The 18,167-nt window shown below is 39.8% G+C and overlaps 1 protein-coding gene across 2 annotated transcripts in view; it reads left to right on the top strand.

Annotated features, from left to right (window-relative positions):
- The window catches only part of FRMD3 (FERM domain containing 3), a 334,605-nt gene that overhangs the window by 173,984 nt on the left and 142,454 nt on the right, over positions 1-18,167 (top strand). For both annotated transcript variants that reach the window (XM_055427347.2, XM_055427346.2), the window contains exon 3: positions 11,669-11,711. In XM_055427347.2, the coding sequence (XP_055283322.2) occupies positions 11,669-11,711 (43 nt within the window). The remainder of the gene's footprint in view (positions 1-11,668; positions 11,712-18,167) is intronic.

Raw genomic sequence — 18,167 nt, 5'->3', positions numbered from 1 at the left:
GGAAATACCATTTTATCTCTGTTTGAGTTAGAAAAAATGGGAAGATATCCAATGTAGGACAGTGTTTCTCCTTTGTGGTGGGAACCTCCTGGGTTTGGTTCAGATTAAGACTGAAATTAATTTGGAGAATAAGTTTTAAGTGCCATCATTTTAAAGAAAATCACTCATTGGAGATGTCTAGTGGCAAGAAATTCAGAGCTGAATGTACACAAGCAGGTTTGGAAGTAATTTTAAAGGAGCCTATTATACAGAGTGAAGTAAGCCAGAAAGAAAAACACCAATACAGTATACTAACACATATATATGGAATTTAGAAAGATGCAAATGATAACCCTGTATACGAGACAGCAAAAGAGACACAGATGTATAGAACAGTCTTTGGGACTCTATGGGAGAGGGTGAGGGTGGGATGATTTGGGAGAATGGCATTGAAACACGTATGTTGTCATATGTGAAACGAATCACTAGTTCAGGGTCGATGCATGTTATAGGATGCTCGGGGCTGGCATGCAGGGATGACCCAGAGGGAGGATAAAGGGAGGAGGGAGGTGGGAGGGGGGTTCAGGAGGAGGAACTTATGTAAACCCGGGGCAAATTCATATCAATGTATGGCAAAACCAACCAATATAATATTGTAAAATAATTTGCCTCCAATAAAAAATAAATTAACTACAAAAAAAAGGCAGTTTTTAAGTTCATCTGAGAAGAGAATGGAATATAAGTGTGAGTATAGTGTATAACTTAGATAAATAAAAACTGTATAGATTAGGAAATGACAATTTGAAGCAGACATATTTCTTTTTCATTCATGCTCCAGCAGATAGATATCTTTCAAAGTTCAATTGTAATTATGTGTTATATGGATGGAGGTAATAATGAGAGTGTCTTAGGCGGCTTGGACTGCTGCAAGGAAACACCATAGACCAGGTGCTTAAGCAGGACATTTATTTCTCATAGTTCTAAGAGGCTGGATAGTCCAAGATCATGGTCTGATGGGTTTGTTTCCTGGTGAGAACTGTCTTTCTGGTTTGCAGACAGCTGCCTTCTCCTATGTCCTCACATGGTGGAGTAGAGTAGGAAGAGCTCGAGAGAGTTCTGGTCTTTCTTCATTGTCTTATAAGGACACTAAACAAAGAGTCGGACACGACTGAGTGACTGAACTGAATTGAATCCAATCATATAGGTTGTACTCTCATGACTTCTTTTGAACCTTATTACTTCCCAAAGGCCTTACCTCCAGAATCATCACATTGGGGTTAGGGTTGCAGCATGTGAGTATAATGGGTGGGGGCACATTCAGTCCATAATGAGAAGGAAGAGTTCTAGTGATCTATTGCTGTGTAACAACTCTCCTCAAAACTTGCTGGTTTAAAACAATTTTATTAAATTTCAGGATATTGTGGGTCAGGAATTTGATTAGGGTTCAACTGGATAATTCTGCTCTGCATGGGATTGTCTGGGCTCACTCAGCCGGTGGTTGGTATGGTCTGAGTGTGTTCAAGACATCTTCATTCATGAGCCTGGTGCTTCAGTGGGGGTGACTAGAAGGTGGGGCTTGGGGACCCCCTTCCTCTGCATGTGTTTTCAGGGCCTTTCCACTTGGCTTTTCTAGCAGAATGTTTGGACTTCTTACATAGGTTCCAAGTACAAGTGGAACCATTTACCAAATAAACTGTACAAAAACATTGGATTGATAAGTTTTGGACATAGTGAGTTGGGATGACTATGAGCTGTTGAGGCAGAGAGGTTTGCAGTATAGTTGAAAATACGGATCTAAATCCTAGGCTCTAAAATGAAATGGATCTAAAATAAAAAAATTTAGGTCACAGATGGAGATTTTGGGAGTCAATGAGCTCCTCACTACTTTAAAGCCCTGAAGAATAGATTGCAGTGCTGAGGGAGACAGTATAAGTTGAGAGGAGAACCTGAAGGCTGAATAAATGTCCATATTTTAAAGGATGGTCCAGAAGGAGAAACCTGCAGTGAAGACTCACCAGGAACATACAGAGAAGAAAGAATAGAAGGAGGGGAGAGAGAGAGAAACATTTTAGAAGCATGGGTAGTTACAGAATTCATAAAAAGGAATGAACTGCAATTATTGCTCAAATGCTAAGAGATTTAACACCAGGAAGACTGGGTCAAATCCTGTCCCAGACATCTGCTGTTTGTGTGACTTTGACCTTAACCTGTGCCTCAGTTTCTTTATCTGTGAAATGAGGATACTAAAAGCAACTGTGCCATAGGGTTGTTGTTTAAATGCATTATTCCATGTTATCAACATATATAACTTATCTTTTTACTATTCCATGCTTTAAAGACTTTGAAAAGATCCATGAGTCTGGCAACTAGGAGTACTTTGAAATTTAGAAAAGTTTGGTGATAGTATTCTTAAATTTATATGACATGACAGCAAATGTTCCACAGTATGTAACTTGGTACTGATAATAGTAAAATACATTGTAACAAGCATGAAAGAAGCCCATAATTTTCTTTATGATTGCATTTTGGTATTTTCAGTTCAGTTCAGTCGCTCAGTCGTGTCCGACTCTCCGCGACCCCATGTATCACAGCATGCCAGGCCTCCCTGTCCATCACCAACTCCTGGAGTTCACTCAAACTCATGTCCATTGAGTCGGTGATGCCATCCAGCCATCTCATTCTCTGTCGTCCCCGTCTCCTCCCACCCCCAATCCCTCCCAGCATCAGACTCTTTTGGTATTTTAATGTACTTTAAAATGCACATCAATAAACATTTTTTTTTTACAAACTCTATTGTATTTTCAGACCACTATTAGTTTTTTCTTGTACACTATGGATTTCTTGGATGTAGAGCAGAGGTTGGCACACAAGGGTCAGGATGACACTCATCTGTTTTTGTAAATAAAGTTTTGTTGGAACACAGCTACTTCTATTCATTTCTGTATTGTCTGTGGCTGCTTTTATGTTCCAATGGCAGAGTTGGAGTCCTGACAGAGACCGTATGGATCACAAAACTTAAAATAATTACAATCTGGTTCTTGATGTTAAAAAAAAGGTGCTTTTGCTCTCCTGTTTCCTACAGTGTTTCTTCTCCTGGCAGTTACTTCTGTTTTGCTCATCCCTAGGAACCTAGAAAGCAAAAGCAGTTATGGCTGAAGGAGTGAAAAAACACTATTCCAAAGCCACAGAGGCTTTCTTACATAGATTGACTTACAAAAGGACAATAACTTTTGAGTATACCTGATCTACAGATATTTTTGTTGCTGTAGATTTTATTGAAATTGGAGTGGAAGTCATTGTTACCAGGAGTGAAATGACTAAGGCCTAGGCTAACTTTCTTATCCAGGACACTGTTAAGGCTGCCTTCATTTTGATGGCATTCTTTTTTTCCCCATCGAAGGGCTTAGAAATGGCATTAAATTGGTTGGCCAATGCAGGGACTAAGTTACTCTGGGGCTTTGTCCAGGTGGGATGTGAGAATCAGGCCATCTTTTCAGAGCAGATTTGGGATTTGGTTACTATTGAGGAGAAAAACAATCTCCTGTTTGGGAAGGTCTATTCATCATTGTTTAAAGCCCTATTGGTTATTTAACACATTTCTCTAGTCTACAGATTACTTTGGTGTAGAGAACCAAGGGTTTTGAGAAAGATAACAGAGGGGTGTGTGATTTATTCTGTAATCATAAGCTGGGTCAGTTTCAACAGAAGCCCAGCCTTGAAGATAGCTAACTTTTATATTGTTTACTTTTGGTAGTTTTTTTAAAATACCAATTTGAAAATCAATCTACTCAGTCGTAAATCACCAACGCCTTCCTGCCAACTTTTTCTCCATATTTGCCAGAATTAGAAAGTATGAAACAAATGTACCATTTCTATGATGAGAAAGAGAGAAATTATCTCTTAGAGCTAAATGCAGCAGCAAAATTAAAAAGAAATAAATATTTGTTGGCAACATTCTCATCTGCTTCAATTCATGGTATATGGAATGTGAGAGCTAAAGGAATCTTAGAGGTTCTGAAATCTGCAACCCCCAACCCAGAAGATAAGAACTGGCTTGAAATGTGGTCAGATTTTCAGTGCTGAAACAGTCCTAAATTGGGACCCTTCACAGGGAACTTGCAGGTTACTAGGGCTCAAGCCTAAGGCGAAAGGAAAGAATTTGAGAATTCTTCTTGAATAGAAGAATTTCAAATACCAGGGAGGGCAGTTTTGGGTGAAGAGTTAGGGAGGCTGTCTTAGGTTCAGTTCCTAGAAAGCAAATCCTGAGATAAAAATTCCAGTTTTATTATGAAAAGTTCCCAGAAGGAGACTTGTAGGGGAGTAGGGGATTGGGACATTAAGAGAAGAGAAGAAGGGTGTGCCAGGGTATGATGTTAGGCAGTCATGGAGAGAGTAACTTGGGCTCAGTTCCACAGAGGAGTTCAGGAAGAGTGTAGGTCATGCCTTTGGGTTGTCCTGGCCAAAGGAAGAGGGAGTATTTATCCTCCCACATCTGTCCAATAGTTTTTGTTTTTCAGATACTCAGTTGTGTCTGACTCTTTGTGACCCCATGAATGGCAGCATGCCAGGCTTCCTTGTCTTTCACTATCTCCTGGAGTTTGCTCAGACTCCTGTCCATTGAGTCAGTGATGCCATCCAACCATCTCATCCTCTGTTGCCCCCTTCTCCTCTTGCCTTCAATCTTTCCCAGCGTCAGGGTCTTTTCCAGTGAGTCAGCTCTTTGCATCAGGTGGCCAAAGCTTTGGAGCTTTAGCATCAGTCCTTCCAATGAATATTCAGGGTTGATTTCCTTTAGGATGGACTGGTTTGATCTCCTTGCAGTCCAAGGGACTCTCAAGAGTCTTCTCCAGAACCACAGTTCAAAAGCATCCACTATTAGTTATGAGCTGACTTGCTGTGGGATGGTGGAGGTGGGGGTGTGTGGGATATTCATTCTTCACCCTGCAATGGATTCCAGTAACCTGAGGGCAGCCTTCTTTAAAAAAAAAAAAAAGGTTAACTGTTGTATAACTAAAGGGAAAGGGAACCTGGGCTGAGCCTCCAGACACTTTTCCTACAGACATCTTCCTAATACCTAATCACGCTAAGGATGCCTCCTCTGGTTCATCTTTCTGTCGAAGCTCAGTAAGTAGAATCAATGATTGGGTATTACCTTCCTTAGTCTTTGAAATTTTTATTCTAAATAAGATTGAAGGAAATGAAGTTTTCAGCCACAAATTCAGATATTTGGTTGGCAGGTTTTTGTTGCTTCCTCTCTCTAGGAATACCAGTTTTCAGCAAGGAAACAGACTTTAAAAGATCACATATATTCCAAGTAGCAATTGAAGGGAAAATAGCAATGTGATAAATGTTCTAAGTCTTCCATCTAATTACCAAGCACACCACAACATGGTTGTTATTTTCTCATGGGCGTGTAATCCATCTGTACATGCAATCTCAGCAGGAGGTGTTGGTATAGTACAGACTATTTCATTGTCCAACTCCTACCTCTAAAAGGAAGAATGAAAAAATGAAGGCAAATTATCTGTTCATGTAGCACAGAGGCAGGTGGGGTGGGGAGGGAGAGAGGAAGAGAGTGACAAATACGGTCTCCCCGAGAGGGCCCATGTCACCAACTTAAGAATCTCTCTCAGTGAACGGGAGGAAGATCGAAGGGAACAGCTGGTGTTTATTCAGCCTTCACTATGATCCAAGCTCTGTTCTTAGAGCTTCTAAGTGAATTAACCCACTTAAACCTCATATGATGCTATAACTGAGGAAACAGAGGAACTTGATGAAGGTCACACCACTCACTAGAAAGTGGCAGAGCTGTCTTCTGAATCCAGGCCTGCTGGCTCCTGAGGCAACCCTGGGTGCCTGGCTAGATTTGGCATTGGCCTGTTATGTGCGAGATTCTTCCCCTTGAGTCTAAACTACATGAAATCCACTTTTATTCTCTGAATGATGTTGTTTGGTTGTTCAGTCTTGTCTGACTCTTTGCAACCCCATGGACTGTAGCCCACCAGGTTCCTTTGTGCATGGGATTCTCCAGGCAAGAATACTGGGGAGGGTTGCCATTTCCTTCTCCAGGATTCTTCCCAACCCAGGAATCGAACCCATGTCTCCAACAAGTCTCCTGCATTGTAGGCGAATTCTTTACTGTGAGCCATTTTCTGGATAGAGTTTAGCTATTTCTTTTCAGCTGATTTTTAAATAGTGATGTACTAAACAAATGCATGTGAAAATTTAAGTTAAAGCATCACAGATAAAATGGAAGTCATGGTTTCATGGTTTTCTTTGACTGACAACCCTAAATTCCTGTTCTCTCCCTGTAACCCAGCTCCCTGGATCAGTTTAGTATCATTTCAGATGTTTAAAAATACATTTAGATGCTTGTTAAGTCTTCTTTTAAAATATATGGTACTGTTTTGTACTTTTTATTTTAAAAAGAAAACACATTAATCATATGATATCATAGGTCAGTTGCTGCTACTGCTAAGTCACTTCAGTTGTGTCCAACTCTCTGCGACCCCATAGACGGCAGCCCACCAGGCTCCTCCGTCCCTGGGATTCTCCAGGCAAGAACACTGGAGTGGGTTGCCATTTCCTTCTCCAGTACATGAAAGTGAAAGGTAAAGTGAAGTCGCTCAGCCATGTCCGACTCTTAGCGACCCCATGGACTGCAGCCCACCAGGCTCCTCCATCCGTGGGATTCTCCAGGCAAGAGTACTGGAGTGGGGTGCCATTGCCATCTCCAACCATAGTTCAGAGGTTCTCAAATTGTCTTGGTTTATGGCTCTTTCAGTATCTTAGTAATTATTTCATGATGCTCTAGGTCAAAAGAATATTTAACAGTTCCATCTAGTGAGAATTAGATCCAAACAACTTAATAAGTATTTATGTCCTAACATAGCCATTATGGCCTTAATAGCCATTCAAAACATTACACACATCAAAATACAGTTCATTCTTAACCATAATTACCTACTAACCGGCAGTGTATGCCTGTTGGACACTTCATGGCTCTTAAACCCTGGGATCAGATCAGACACTGCCACACTCATTGCCTGTTCCACACCAAATTCCTAATTTGCACAGGACTTGTTTTTTGTCTTTTTTTTTAATCACAGCAACCATGGGAAACCCAACTTTGGAAAAAGTATGACATTAAAAGGAATTTAGTGTGTGCTAATATTGGGACTGTGGACCTCCTTGAGCTCAGAGTTTGCACAGGGTCCAGTAGATGTCTACTGCGGCTGTGTTCCCTGTGTACAATTTGGGAACTAACTGTGGTCATGGTAATAAATTTTGCAGTTCACTTTTTTCATCCTACACTTTGCCTTGGGGATTCAACCGTGTTGCACATAAAGATCTACTTCCTAGAAGACTGCCGCAGAATCTCCCAGATTTTATTTACCCATTTTCCTGATTATGGCCATTAATGCTATTTCTAATATTTTGTAATTTTATATAATACTGCAGTGAAAATCCTTGTTTATTCCTCTTCATTCACATGGCCAAATTAGAGTAAAGGAATTGCTAGGCCATAGGCCAGTCAGATTTTTAAATTTTAGTGACTGAGTTAGTCACTCAGTAGTATCTGACTCTGTGATCCAATGGACTGTAGCGCGGCAGGATCCTCTGTCCATGGAATTCTCCAGGCAAGAATACTAGAGAGGGGAACCATTCCGTTCTCCAGGGGATCTTCCTGATCCAGGGATTAAACCCAGGTCTCCCAATCTAGGGATGGAACCCAGGCAGATTCTTTACCATGAGTCATCATGGAAGTCTTTAAACTTTAGTGCATACCGATAAACTGAGCATGATCCTCTTTGAAGAAATGATTCCCTAAAATTCATTAAAGCATGATTACTTCTGGCTTATTTTTCTTAGAACTCTATACCCTGTGACTATCCCATTGGGGAAGAATAGTTGTTTTGGAAATGTATGTAGTAGTTACATTTTAGACAAAGGTTAATTGAGAAACAAGGGCAGGATATGAGTAGGCTGAGAGGAAGAGGAAGATAGGAGCTGATCAGAAACTGCCGGGCATATTATGTAGGATAATGAGAAGGCCAGATCGTTTATAGTAAATAATTTATGCAAAGCACAGATGGCAAATACCTCGCAGGCATGCCTTAAATGTTCCCTCCCCTTCCACGGGAGACATAGCCAATCCATCATGAATGGCAGACATAACCAATCCATCATGACACTCATTCTCCCCAAACCTTCACCCAATCTTGAGTTCTCCTCACAACCCTGGGAGATTACCACCAACTAATGCCTCCAATGAGGGAGACCCGGGTTCGATCCCTGGGTCGGGAAGATCCCCTGGAGAAGGAAATGGTAACCCACTCCAGTATTCTTGCCTGGAGACTCCCATGGACGGAGAAGCCTGGTAGGCTACAGTCCATGGGGTCTCAAAGAGTCGGACATGACTGAGCAACGGAACGGAACGGAATTAATGTGAGCACACAAAATGAAATTGGCCTGTCATCCCTGGAGGCAGAGAGAAGGTAGGAAGATAGGTTGAAATTAGGCAGAGAAGGGCTAAGGAGTTTAAAGAATGCCAAGCAAGGAGAATTTGGATAACTTATTTACATTTCAGACTCTGTTGGCAAAATGACTGGCTATCCTCCTCTGTGAAACAAAGCAGTAGGTATTGATCTCAGGCTGCTATTATTTGTTTTTGTGCCTTAGTTCTAAATTATGCTATGTATTTATTTCTAGAAAAATAATTAAATCACCAGAGATCCCTTTCATTATTCTTTTCATGTGTCGCATATATTGAAAAATGTGGTCTCCCAATTAAACTGTACTTATTAAATAACAATGACAGTATCAGCAAACAAGCTTTCACTGAATATTTTTCACATGACAGGCACTGTTTAAGCAACTTACATTTATTAATTTTTAAAATCTTCACAACAACCTTATAATGTAGGTACAATTACTGTTCTCATTTTATAGTTGTAAAATAGAGACAGAAAGTAAACATTTTGTAGCTAGTAAGTGGTATAATAAATACCTTTCTCATTGTTCAATTTTAACTGTGTAAAGTCCAAGCATAATTTCTGATTAGAAGGAGATAACCAAAAATACAGTGATGGTTTCCAAGGGCTGGGAGAAAGGGGGAAATGAAAGTTAATGTTTAATATGTATAAAGTTTAAATTTTACAAGATGAAAAGAGTTCTAGAGATGGATGGTGGTGATGGTAGCACACCATTATAAATGTGTTTAATACGCCAAAATGTACATTTAAAAATGTTTAGGATGGTGAATTTTATGTTATTTATGTGTGCGTGCATGCTGACTTGATTCAGTCATGACTGACTCTTTGTGACCCTATGGACTGTAGCCCACCAGACTCCTTTGTTGGGATTCTCCAAGAAAGAATACTGGAGTGGGTTGCCACACCCTGCTCCAGGGGGATCATTCTGATCCGGGGATCTTCAGGGATCGAACCCGTATCTCTTATGTCTCCCATACTGGCAGGCATATTCTTTACCTCTAGTACCACCTGGGAAGGCCCATATTATGTATCAGTTCAGTTGCTCAGTCATGTCCGACTCTTTGTGACCCCATGAAGCGCAGAATGCCAGGCTTCTCTGCCCATCACCAACTCCTGGAGTTTACTCAAACTCCTGTCCATCACATTGGTGATGCCATCCAACCATCTCATCCTCTGTTGTCCCCTTCTCCCGCTGTCAATCTTTCCCAGCATCAGGGTCTTTTCCAGTGAGTCAGTTCTTCACATCAGGTGGCCAAAGTATTGGAGTTTTAGCTTCAGCATCGGTCCTTCCAATGGATATTCAGGACTGATTTCCTTTAGGACGGACTGGTTGGATCTCCTTGCAGTACAAGAGACTCTAAAGAGTCTTCTCTAACACCACAGTTCAAAAGCATCAATTCTTTGGTGCTCAACTTTCTTTATAGTCCGGCTCTCACATCCATACATGACTACTGGAAAAACCATAGCTTTGACTAGATAGACTTTTATTGGCAAAGTAATGTCTCTGCTTTTAAATGTGCTGTCTAGGTTGGTCATAGCTTTTCTTTCAAGGAGCAAGTGTCTTTTAATTTCATGGCTGCAGTCACCATCTGCAGTGATTTTGGAGCCCAAGAAAATAAAGTCTTTCACTGTTTCCATTGTTTCCCCGTCTATTTGCCATGAAGTGATGGGACCAGGTGTTATGTATATTTTACCACAAAAAAATAAGGGAAAAAGGAGTTAACCAGGTTCCCAACATAAGTTGGTGGAATTCTGGCCGAAACAAAGCAATTTGCTGTATTAGTTTGATTGTGCAACAGGTCAGGGATAAATGCACGGTTTTCTGGCAGATTCTTCATTTAGAAGAATTAGATTTAAATAGCCAGGAGACCCCATTTTTCTTTAAAGAATTCAAAGATCTGAAACCCTAGACTGGAATCTGCTGACTGGACACTCAATTCTCTAGTTCCCAGGAAGGTAGGGAGTGTTCAGCGAGGAGAATAATACATTTTAGAGTGAACTGGCCAGTGGGGAAGCCACAAGCCCAAGGTTAAAGGTCTCTGCACTAGAATTGCACTGAAAGCTGGTGTCACCATTTCTTCACTTTGCCATTTCTTTGGCAAGTTCTTTAATATCCCAGGCCCCAGATTTCTTGTCTGTAAAGGGGGTGGTAGTGATGGCTTGTGGAAACTCTGGCACTTAGTGAACCCTCAACAATACTAGCTCCTAATTCAACTTCATGGCTATGTATTTACATCAAACAATAGGGATAATACAGAATCCTGAGGCTTACTGGATCCTACAAATGAGATAAACTGAGGTGTAAGTGCTTGACTGATGGTAAGTTTCCTCCTCTACTTTTGTCTCCAGTATCTAGCAGAGAGAGGGTACCCCATAAGTGAGGACTCCCCAACATCTTGATGGATACTCAGTGGCACCCCTCTTATCATCTATCTATCTAAACTTCTGATGTATAAAGTGATGCTTCCTGATATTCCTTAAGCAGCTTCAAGGGCATCATGTTTTGTAACATCAGAGGCTGCCCTGGTGTTGGCATATCAAAGTGACCTTCACTCATGGTGTGGAGAGAGCTGGTTGCTGGGTCCAGCATTGTGTCTGCTTCAGATACTTATTGGTAACATGACTCTGAGCTATTCAGGATTTGGGGCTTCTTTGTTTTGTGTTGCAGCTGATTTTTCTTCTTGACGACCTCAGGCCTCTGAAATAAGATGTTTAAAATAATTTTTTCCTCCCTACTGTGAAGGAAGAATTGCCTCTGTGTGTGACAGGGCTAATGGTGGCTTGTCCCACTGTTACCTTGAAAGGATGGTGCTGGACTGTGACTCTTAGAGGTCATGGATGTCAAAATCTTTAGTCATCTGTGGCTTGCCTGGAGGGATGGAGCTCAAAGAATCACCTAGGAGCCAACTAGAGCCCCTGGAACATCCCATTTAAGTGCATATTTTCTCCCTTGTCCTTCTCTCCTAGCAACTGTATGACTCAAATACTACTCAGAAAGTATTAATTCTCTGTAATTTATACACTTGCCTGTGATATTATTACTGCCCAATTGCTCATGTTGATCTTCAGAGGGTGGAACCCCAAGGAATATCTATGGGGAACTGAGGCTGTACTTTGGAAAAAGAATATCTTTATTATGTATGCATCATGTGGTCCAGCCATTTGACCCACAATCTCTGCTTTTTTCTCCCCAGCACTGGCTTGAACCTAACAAGTCCATCTCCAAGCAAATGAAATGTAAGTGTCAATCTGTGGGTTCACTTTTGCTATGAAATGTCCAATGATAGATGCTGTTTCTTTACGAAGTTTCTCCTGCCAGGAAAGAAATGGATGGAGTTGAAGATCTGAGGGTGGGGGGCTTCTCCTTCCCCATGAGCGCTGTGTAACTTCTCCTCTCTTATTTGCTGGCCTCGGTGCTCCCCATAGTCACTATTCCTAGAGGCCTGTGTCTCTCCCCCTCCCCAGCATCTTGCCCTCATGTTCCATGTTTGAACAGGGGCACAGGTGCCTCGTTCCCCTTTGATTGTGGGATTTGCTAGTAAATGGTTCAGGGTGGAAAGTCAGTGTTGTGGGGGGATGGTAAGAGAGGCAGGTGTATTTTGAAATTAAAATCTTGCTGATACCTTTAATGAAGATTATAGTATTCTTTCCACCCCTCAAGCTCCCCAATATACTTTCCTGAGTAATGTTTTCAAGCTCTGGTGTTGTGAACTACCTCCCTGCCTCCCCCGATGAGCTCTTGGAAAAGTTGGCTTGGGAAATATCTCTGTAGTGCATAGAATATCTGGTCATCCACTTGGGGGAATTGTGAATAGGGTGTTGACTGATGGTCCTGGGTGGCATGATGTTTTGTCCTGGTCACCTGTGCCAGGCTGTAGTCAACCTGCTTTTATTTATGGTTTAGAGCAGAACTTTTGAAATGCACCTCAGAAATTCATTGCCTGCCCTGGAGTCCATTTATCCCTTCATGTCAACTTTCCCAGGGCTCTAAAATGTGGGTGATAAATCAGTTTCTCATCAGAGATCAGGTTAGCATTTATTAGGTCACTAGTCATCATTCAAGGGAGTCTTTTCTTTTTTAAATATGAAGAAATTATTTGAGGCAAGGTTTTTAAGTAAGAGAAGGAAGAAACTGAGTTATGATGGCAAACTAGTAACCAACATATCTATTCCTTAACTCTTTCCTTTTACCCTCCTGCCCTCTCCCTTTTCCATCCTCACTCAGACCTGTGTCTGTCTGTCCCTTCCCTTTCTTCTCCTGTCGCTCAAGAATAGACTCTGTATGGCCAGTGCAGGACTCAGAGCCAGCCGGGCTGTTCAGGCTAGCACCCAGAGCTGCTGTGGGTGAATGATGCCGCAGAGGAGGGCAAGAAAGATGTGTGAGGTTCAGGCAAGGAGCAGCAACACATGGAAAGTTCAGAGAAGTCAGCCCCTTGAGGTGAGGCTGGAATAGAGTTGGGACAAGCATCCATGACTAAGTAGCAGGACACAGGTACCAGGGAGTTCTGTATAGAATGACATGCAGGCTAATGAGAATAATTTATCTGAGAAAAAACTAGCTGATCCTTGGCTTTTATCCCCTAACTACTTTATCCCTTAAAGTTTTAATATTGTTTTTATATATTTTAAAGTATTTAGGCAAATTTCCAGTGAAGTTATTTTTAGTAAATGGGTCTTTTGACTTGGTTCTTAAACATCATGAAATAGTTTCCTTAAGCCACACACATTTTTAAAATATAACATCTATAAAGTAAGATGTATTTCAATACTTAATAGAAGAGAAAATTTAAAATTTGTGAAGATTTTTCTGCTTAAGAACTTTGTATCTACAATTAGTAAATCTGAACAACCAACTCAGAATATATAATGTTTTGTATCCTTCCTAGCATCAGAGTCTTTTCCAGTGAGTCAGCTCGTCTCATGAGGTGGCCAAAGTATTGGAGTTTCAGCTTTAGCATCAGTCCTTCCAATGAACACCCAGGATTGATTTCCCCCAGAATGGACTGGTTGGATCTCCTTGCAGTCCAAGGGACTCTCAAGAGTCTTCTCCAGAAGGATCTATATAATCACACAAATTATACAAGCATGTAAAGGTTTTAAAAAGTTATTATGACTCAGAAGTGTGGAAGTGAAGTGAAAGTTGCTCAATCCTGTCCAGCTCTTTGCGAACCTATGGACTAATACAGTTCATGGAATACTGCAGGCCAGAGTGGGTAGCCTTTCCCTTCTCCAGGCAGAAGTATGGAAATGGAACCTTATTTCCCCTTGACTGAATTCCACTTGCTGTGTACCCCTATCTCCTCTGAAAAGTTTAACCTTGTTACTTCAGGGTAACTCAGGATCTGCCAGTTTAGTATTTGATCTCTTTCAGCAAATTAGTGAATTCGTAATTTAAATATGAAAATGCATACCCTATGTTTTCCTTCTCCACAAAACAGTATCATGTGGCATGAGAAGCAAACTTAGCATCCATCGTGACTGCAAGGGTGATGTCTCTCAAGCCCAGAATCCTCTGAGTCCTGCAGGACTCCTGTGTCTTATATGATTTGGCCTCTGGTTGCTGGCACCGCTCCCACTGCACCCTCTCTGGATGCAGTGGTGCCACTAGACCTTTGAGTGTGCGCTGGCTTGTGCTCCTGAGACCTCTGGCTCCTGCCATGGTCTTGACCTGAACAGCTATAGACTCTGCCCTCCTGTGGTCCCCACTGCACACCTCTTTCATTGGTTGCATCTCAGCACATCTGTATTCACCACTGGGACAAGCCAAAATTGCTTAGCCTCTTCCATGCCATGCTTCAGCCTCAGGGTTGAAACTTGGCACACTATCTAAGGCTCATTCTCTGCTTAAACACATCATGATGCCATTTCCTTGGTGGTGCTCCAAAGTTCCAAAAGATCACTTCCCCTAAACTCTGGGATTTATTTGTCTTGTCCCTACCCTTCACTCTGTTAGCCAAGCCTCGGATGCTGAGGGATCTGAATTCCTTCTCAGAGATCCACAAAGCATCTTAACCTTGGTTACGTCCTCTCTGGACCTCTCCAGGTTCTCCACCTGCCTTTCTTTCTTACCCCTTTCCAACAACTAATATAGCTTTTAACCTTCGATATAAGATTAACATTCTAATACAACAGCTTTTTTATATATAAACAATAACAGTTTCTCAAATGTAATTTAAAAAGTGCTATCATTTATAATAGCAATAACAAGTAAAAACATAAATTTCTTATAAATAAATGTGTAAGATCTATATAAATAAAACTGAAATTTTACTGTGGAGTTACTGTAGATAAGAGAGCTCAATAAATGCAGACTTCTCATGTTTCAGGTTAATATTAATGAAATCAATGTCACATATTAATATATACATTCAATAATTTTTCACATCACAATTTAAATCAGGTTCTCTATGGCATTTAACAAATTGATTCTAAAGCTCATTTGCAAAATAAAATGTTCAAAAGTAGCCAATATATATGCAAAAAAGAACAATGAACAATGATGGAGTGCTTGTTCTATTAGACAGCAAATCAAGGCCTATGAGCTATAGTAATTAAAAGAGGCCTCATGATAGACTCATATAGTAATTAAGATAGAGTTAGGAATAGGAAAAAAATCAGTAGAACAGAGAAAAACAGTCCCATTATGTTTGGAAATATAGGTTGTAAGAAAGATTATATTTCATATCAGAGATAAAAAGATTCAAGGTATAATTTTAGGGTTGTGTGTTCACTTGGGAAAAAAAAACTAAAGCCGTCCTTCACATCATGCATGGGATTAATAACAAATGAATTCAAAAGCTAAATATATTTAATAATTTATAAGAAGTTAGGTAAAAATTAGGAGTATTTTCTTTTTCAGTAATACTTTATTTTTTGGCCTTGTTAGAGGATGTCGGACATGACTTCGTGACTAAACAACAAGAGAGGGTTATACAATAAGCAAGTGATTTGCTATTATTCTATTAAAATAGAGAAGGATAATTGAAAAAATTGTGATATGTCAATTGCTAAGCATCAAAGACTATGATAAAACTAACACTATTGAAGAGACTGTCCTTTTCCCATTGTGTATTTTCTGGTCCTTTGTCATAAATTAATTGACTGTATATGGGTGGGTTTATTTTATGGCTCTCTCTTCTGTTCCATTGATCCATGTGTCTGTTTTCATGCAAATACCATATGGTTTTAATTATTATAGCTTTGTAATGGAGTTTAAAATCAGGGAGCCTAATGCCTTCAACTTTGTTCTCCTGTCTCAAGATTTTTTTGGGGGGTATTTGGGGTCTTTTGTGGCCCTATACAAATTTTAAGATTAAGCATTTTCTGTTAAAAATGCCATTGGAATTTTGATAGGAATCACATTGGATCTCTAGATTGTTTTGGGTAGTATGGATATTTTAACAATATTAATTTTTCTAATCCATGAGCACACAATATCTTTCTATTTATTTGTGTCACCTTCAACTTTTTTCCTTAATGTCATGTAGTTTTCAGTGTACAAATCCTTCACTTGCTTGGTTAAATTTATTCCTAGGTGTTTTATTCTTTTGATACAACTATAAATGGGATTGTTTTCTTAATATCCATTTCCAGTAGTTTGTTATTAGTTTATGGAATCACAATAGATTTTTCTGTATTGATTTTGTATCCTGCAACATAAATGAATTCACTCATTAGTTCTAATAGTTTTTTGGTGGAGTCTTCAGTGTTTTCTCTATATAATATCATGACACCTGAAAGTAATGACAGATGTACTTCTTCCTTTCCAACTTGGATACCTTTTATTATTTTGCTCGCCTAATTAGTGTTGTAGGACTTCTAATACTATGTCAAATAAAAGTTATGAGGGAGCATCCCTGTCTCATTCCTGATCTAGAAGGAAGAGCTTTCAGCATTTCACTGTTGAATATACTAGCTGTTGTTGTTGTTCAGTTGCTAATTTGTGTCGAATTCTTTGCAAACCCATGGACTGCAGCATGCCAGGCTTCCTTGTCCCTCACTACCTCCCAGAGTTTGCTCAAACGCATGTCCACTGAGTCAGTGAAGCCATCCAGCCATCTCATCCTGTCACCCCCTTCTCCTCCTGCCCTCAATCTTTCCCAGCTTCAGAGTCTTTTCCAATGTGTCAGCTCTTCACATCAGGTGGCCAAAGTATTGGAGCTTTAGCATCAGTCCTTTCAATGAATATTCAGGGTTGATTTCCTCTAGGATTAACTGGTTTGATCTCCTTGCTGTCCAAGGGACTCTCAAGAGTCTTCTCCAGCACCACATTTCAGAAGCATCTATTCTTTGGTGCTCAGTCTTCTTTATGGTCCATCTCGCTCATCCATTAATGACTACAGGAAAAACTATAGCTTTGACTATATGGACCTTTGTCAGCAAGTGATGTCTTTGCTTTTTAATATACTGCCTTGGTTTTTCATAGCTTTTCTTCCAAAGAGCAAGCATCTTTTATTATCTGTAGCTTGTCATAAATGGCCTTTATTGTGTTGAAGTATGTTCCCTTTATACATACTTTGTTGAGAGTTTTTTTAAAGATTATACATAGATTTGAGTTTTCTACATCTATTCAGATGTTAATATGATTTTTATTCTTTATTTTGTTCATGTGGTGTATCACATCAGAAGTATTTTTTGTAATTATGGAGCCAAATAGGATTTCCTAAGGAAAACATCAAATCCAAAAGTAACAAAGCAAAATGCTAACAAATTTATACAAAATTTAAGTGTTTGTACTAGAATATTTGGTTTGTTTTCTCTACAGAGTAGATCCCCAGTAAATATTTGTTGGATGAATGACTATAAAATGAATTAAAATACAACCAAAATAATGGGAAGAACGTTTGTCAAATATATAAAAAGTAGTAATATGCAGACTATAAAAAGTCTAATGCTACAAGCCAAAAGAAAAACTCAATAGAAAAATGTGAAAAAAACACATAGAAGAATAAAAATAAATGGGCAATAAACTTATAAACAGATGTTCAACATTGTTAGTAACAAGGAAAATACAAATTAAAACAAAATATTTTTATACTGCTATTCAGTCACTTCAGTTGTGTCCGACTCTTTGGCACCCTATGGACTATAGCCCACTGGACTCCTCTGTCCATGGGATTCTCCAGGCAAGAATACTGGAGTGGGTTGCCATGCCCTCCTCCAGGGGATCTTCCTGACCTGGGGATCAAACCTGTATCTCCTAAGTCTCCTATAGTGGAAGCCAGATTTCTTACCACTGAGTCACCAGGGAAGCCCTTATTTTAACAGGAAAATTGTAAATATTGATAATAGCCAGTCAATGAGGATGAGGGTAACACTTCTGGTGGGAGTATATAAACTGGTAAAGCCATCTGGGAGGGAAATTTGTCTGTATCTTTCAAGATTAAAAATCCCTATGTCTTTGGTACAGCAAGGTCATTTCTGTGAGTCTGTTGAAAGCAAAATTTATTCCAGCATGTGTATATGTTATGCAAGGATGTCCATTGTGTCCCTTGCAGTATTGCTTATAACACTGGGAACTGAAAGCAATAAAAAGCCTAGAAGTTTTGGCCAAGCTAAATAAATTATGTGGAGTGCATGTACTCATTTAAAGAAAAAAACAGACATATTTTATTGACATCAAAATATTTATTAGATATATTGTAGAGTTTAAAAAGCAAATAAAATACCAAGTATAGAATGATCATAAATGAA

Source organism: Moschus berezovskii, chromosome 7, assembly GCF_049115385.1.
Source record: "Moschus berezovskii isolate FMDL1 chromosome 7, NW_MosBer_1.0, whole genome shotgun sequence".
Lineage (NCBI taxonomy): Eukaryota > Metazoa > Chordata > Mammalia > Artiodactyla > Moschidae > Moschus > Moschus berezovskii.
Note: the sequence above shows the minus strand (reverse complement) of the source record. Positions and strands in the feature narration are given on the sequence as shown.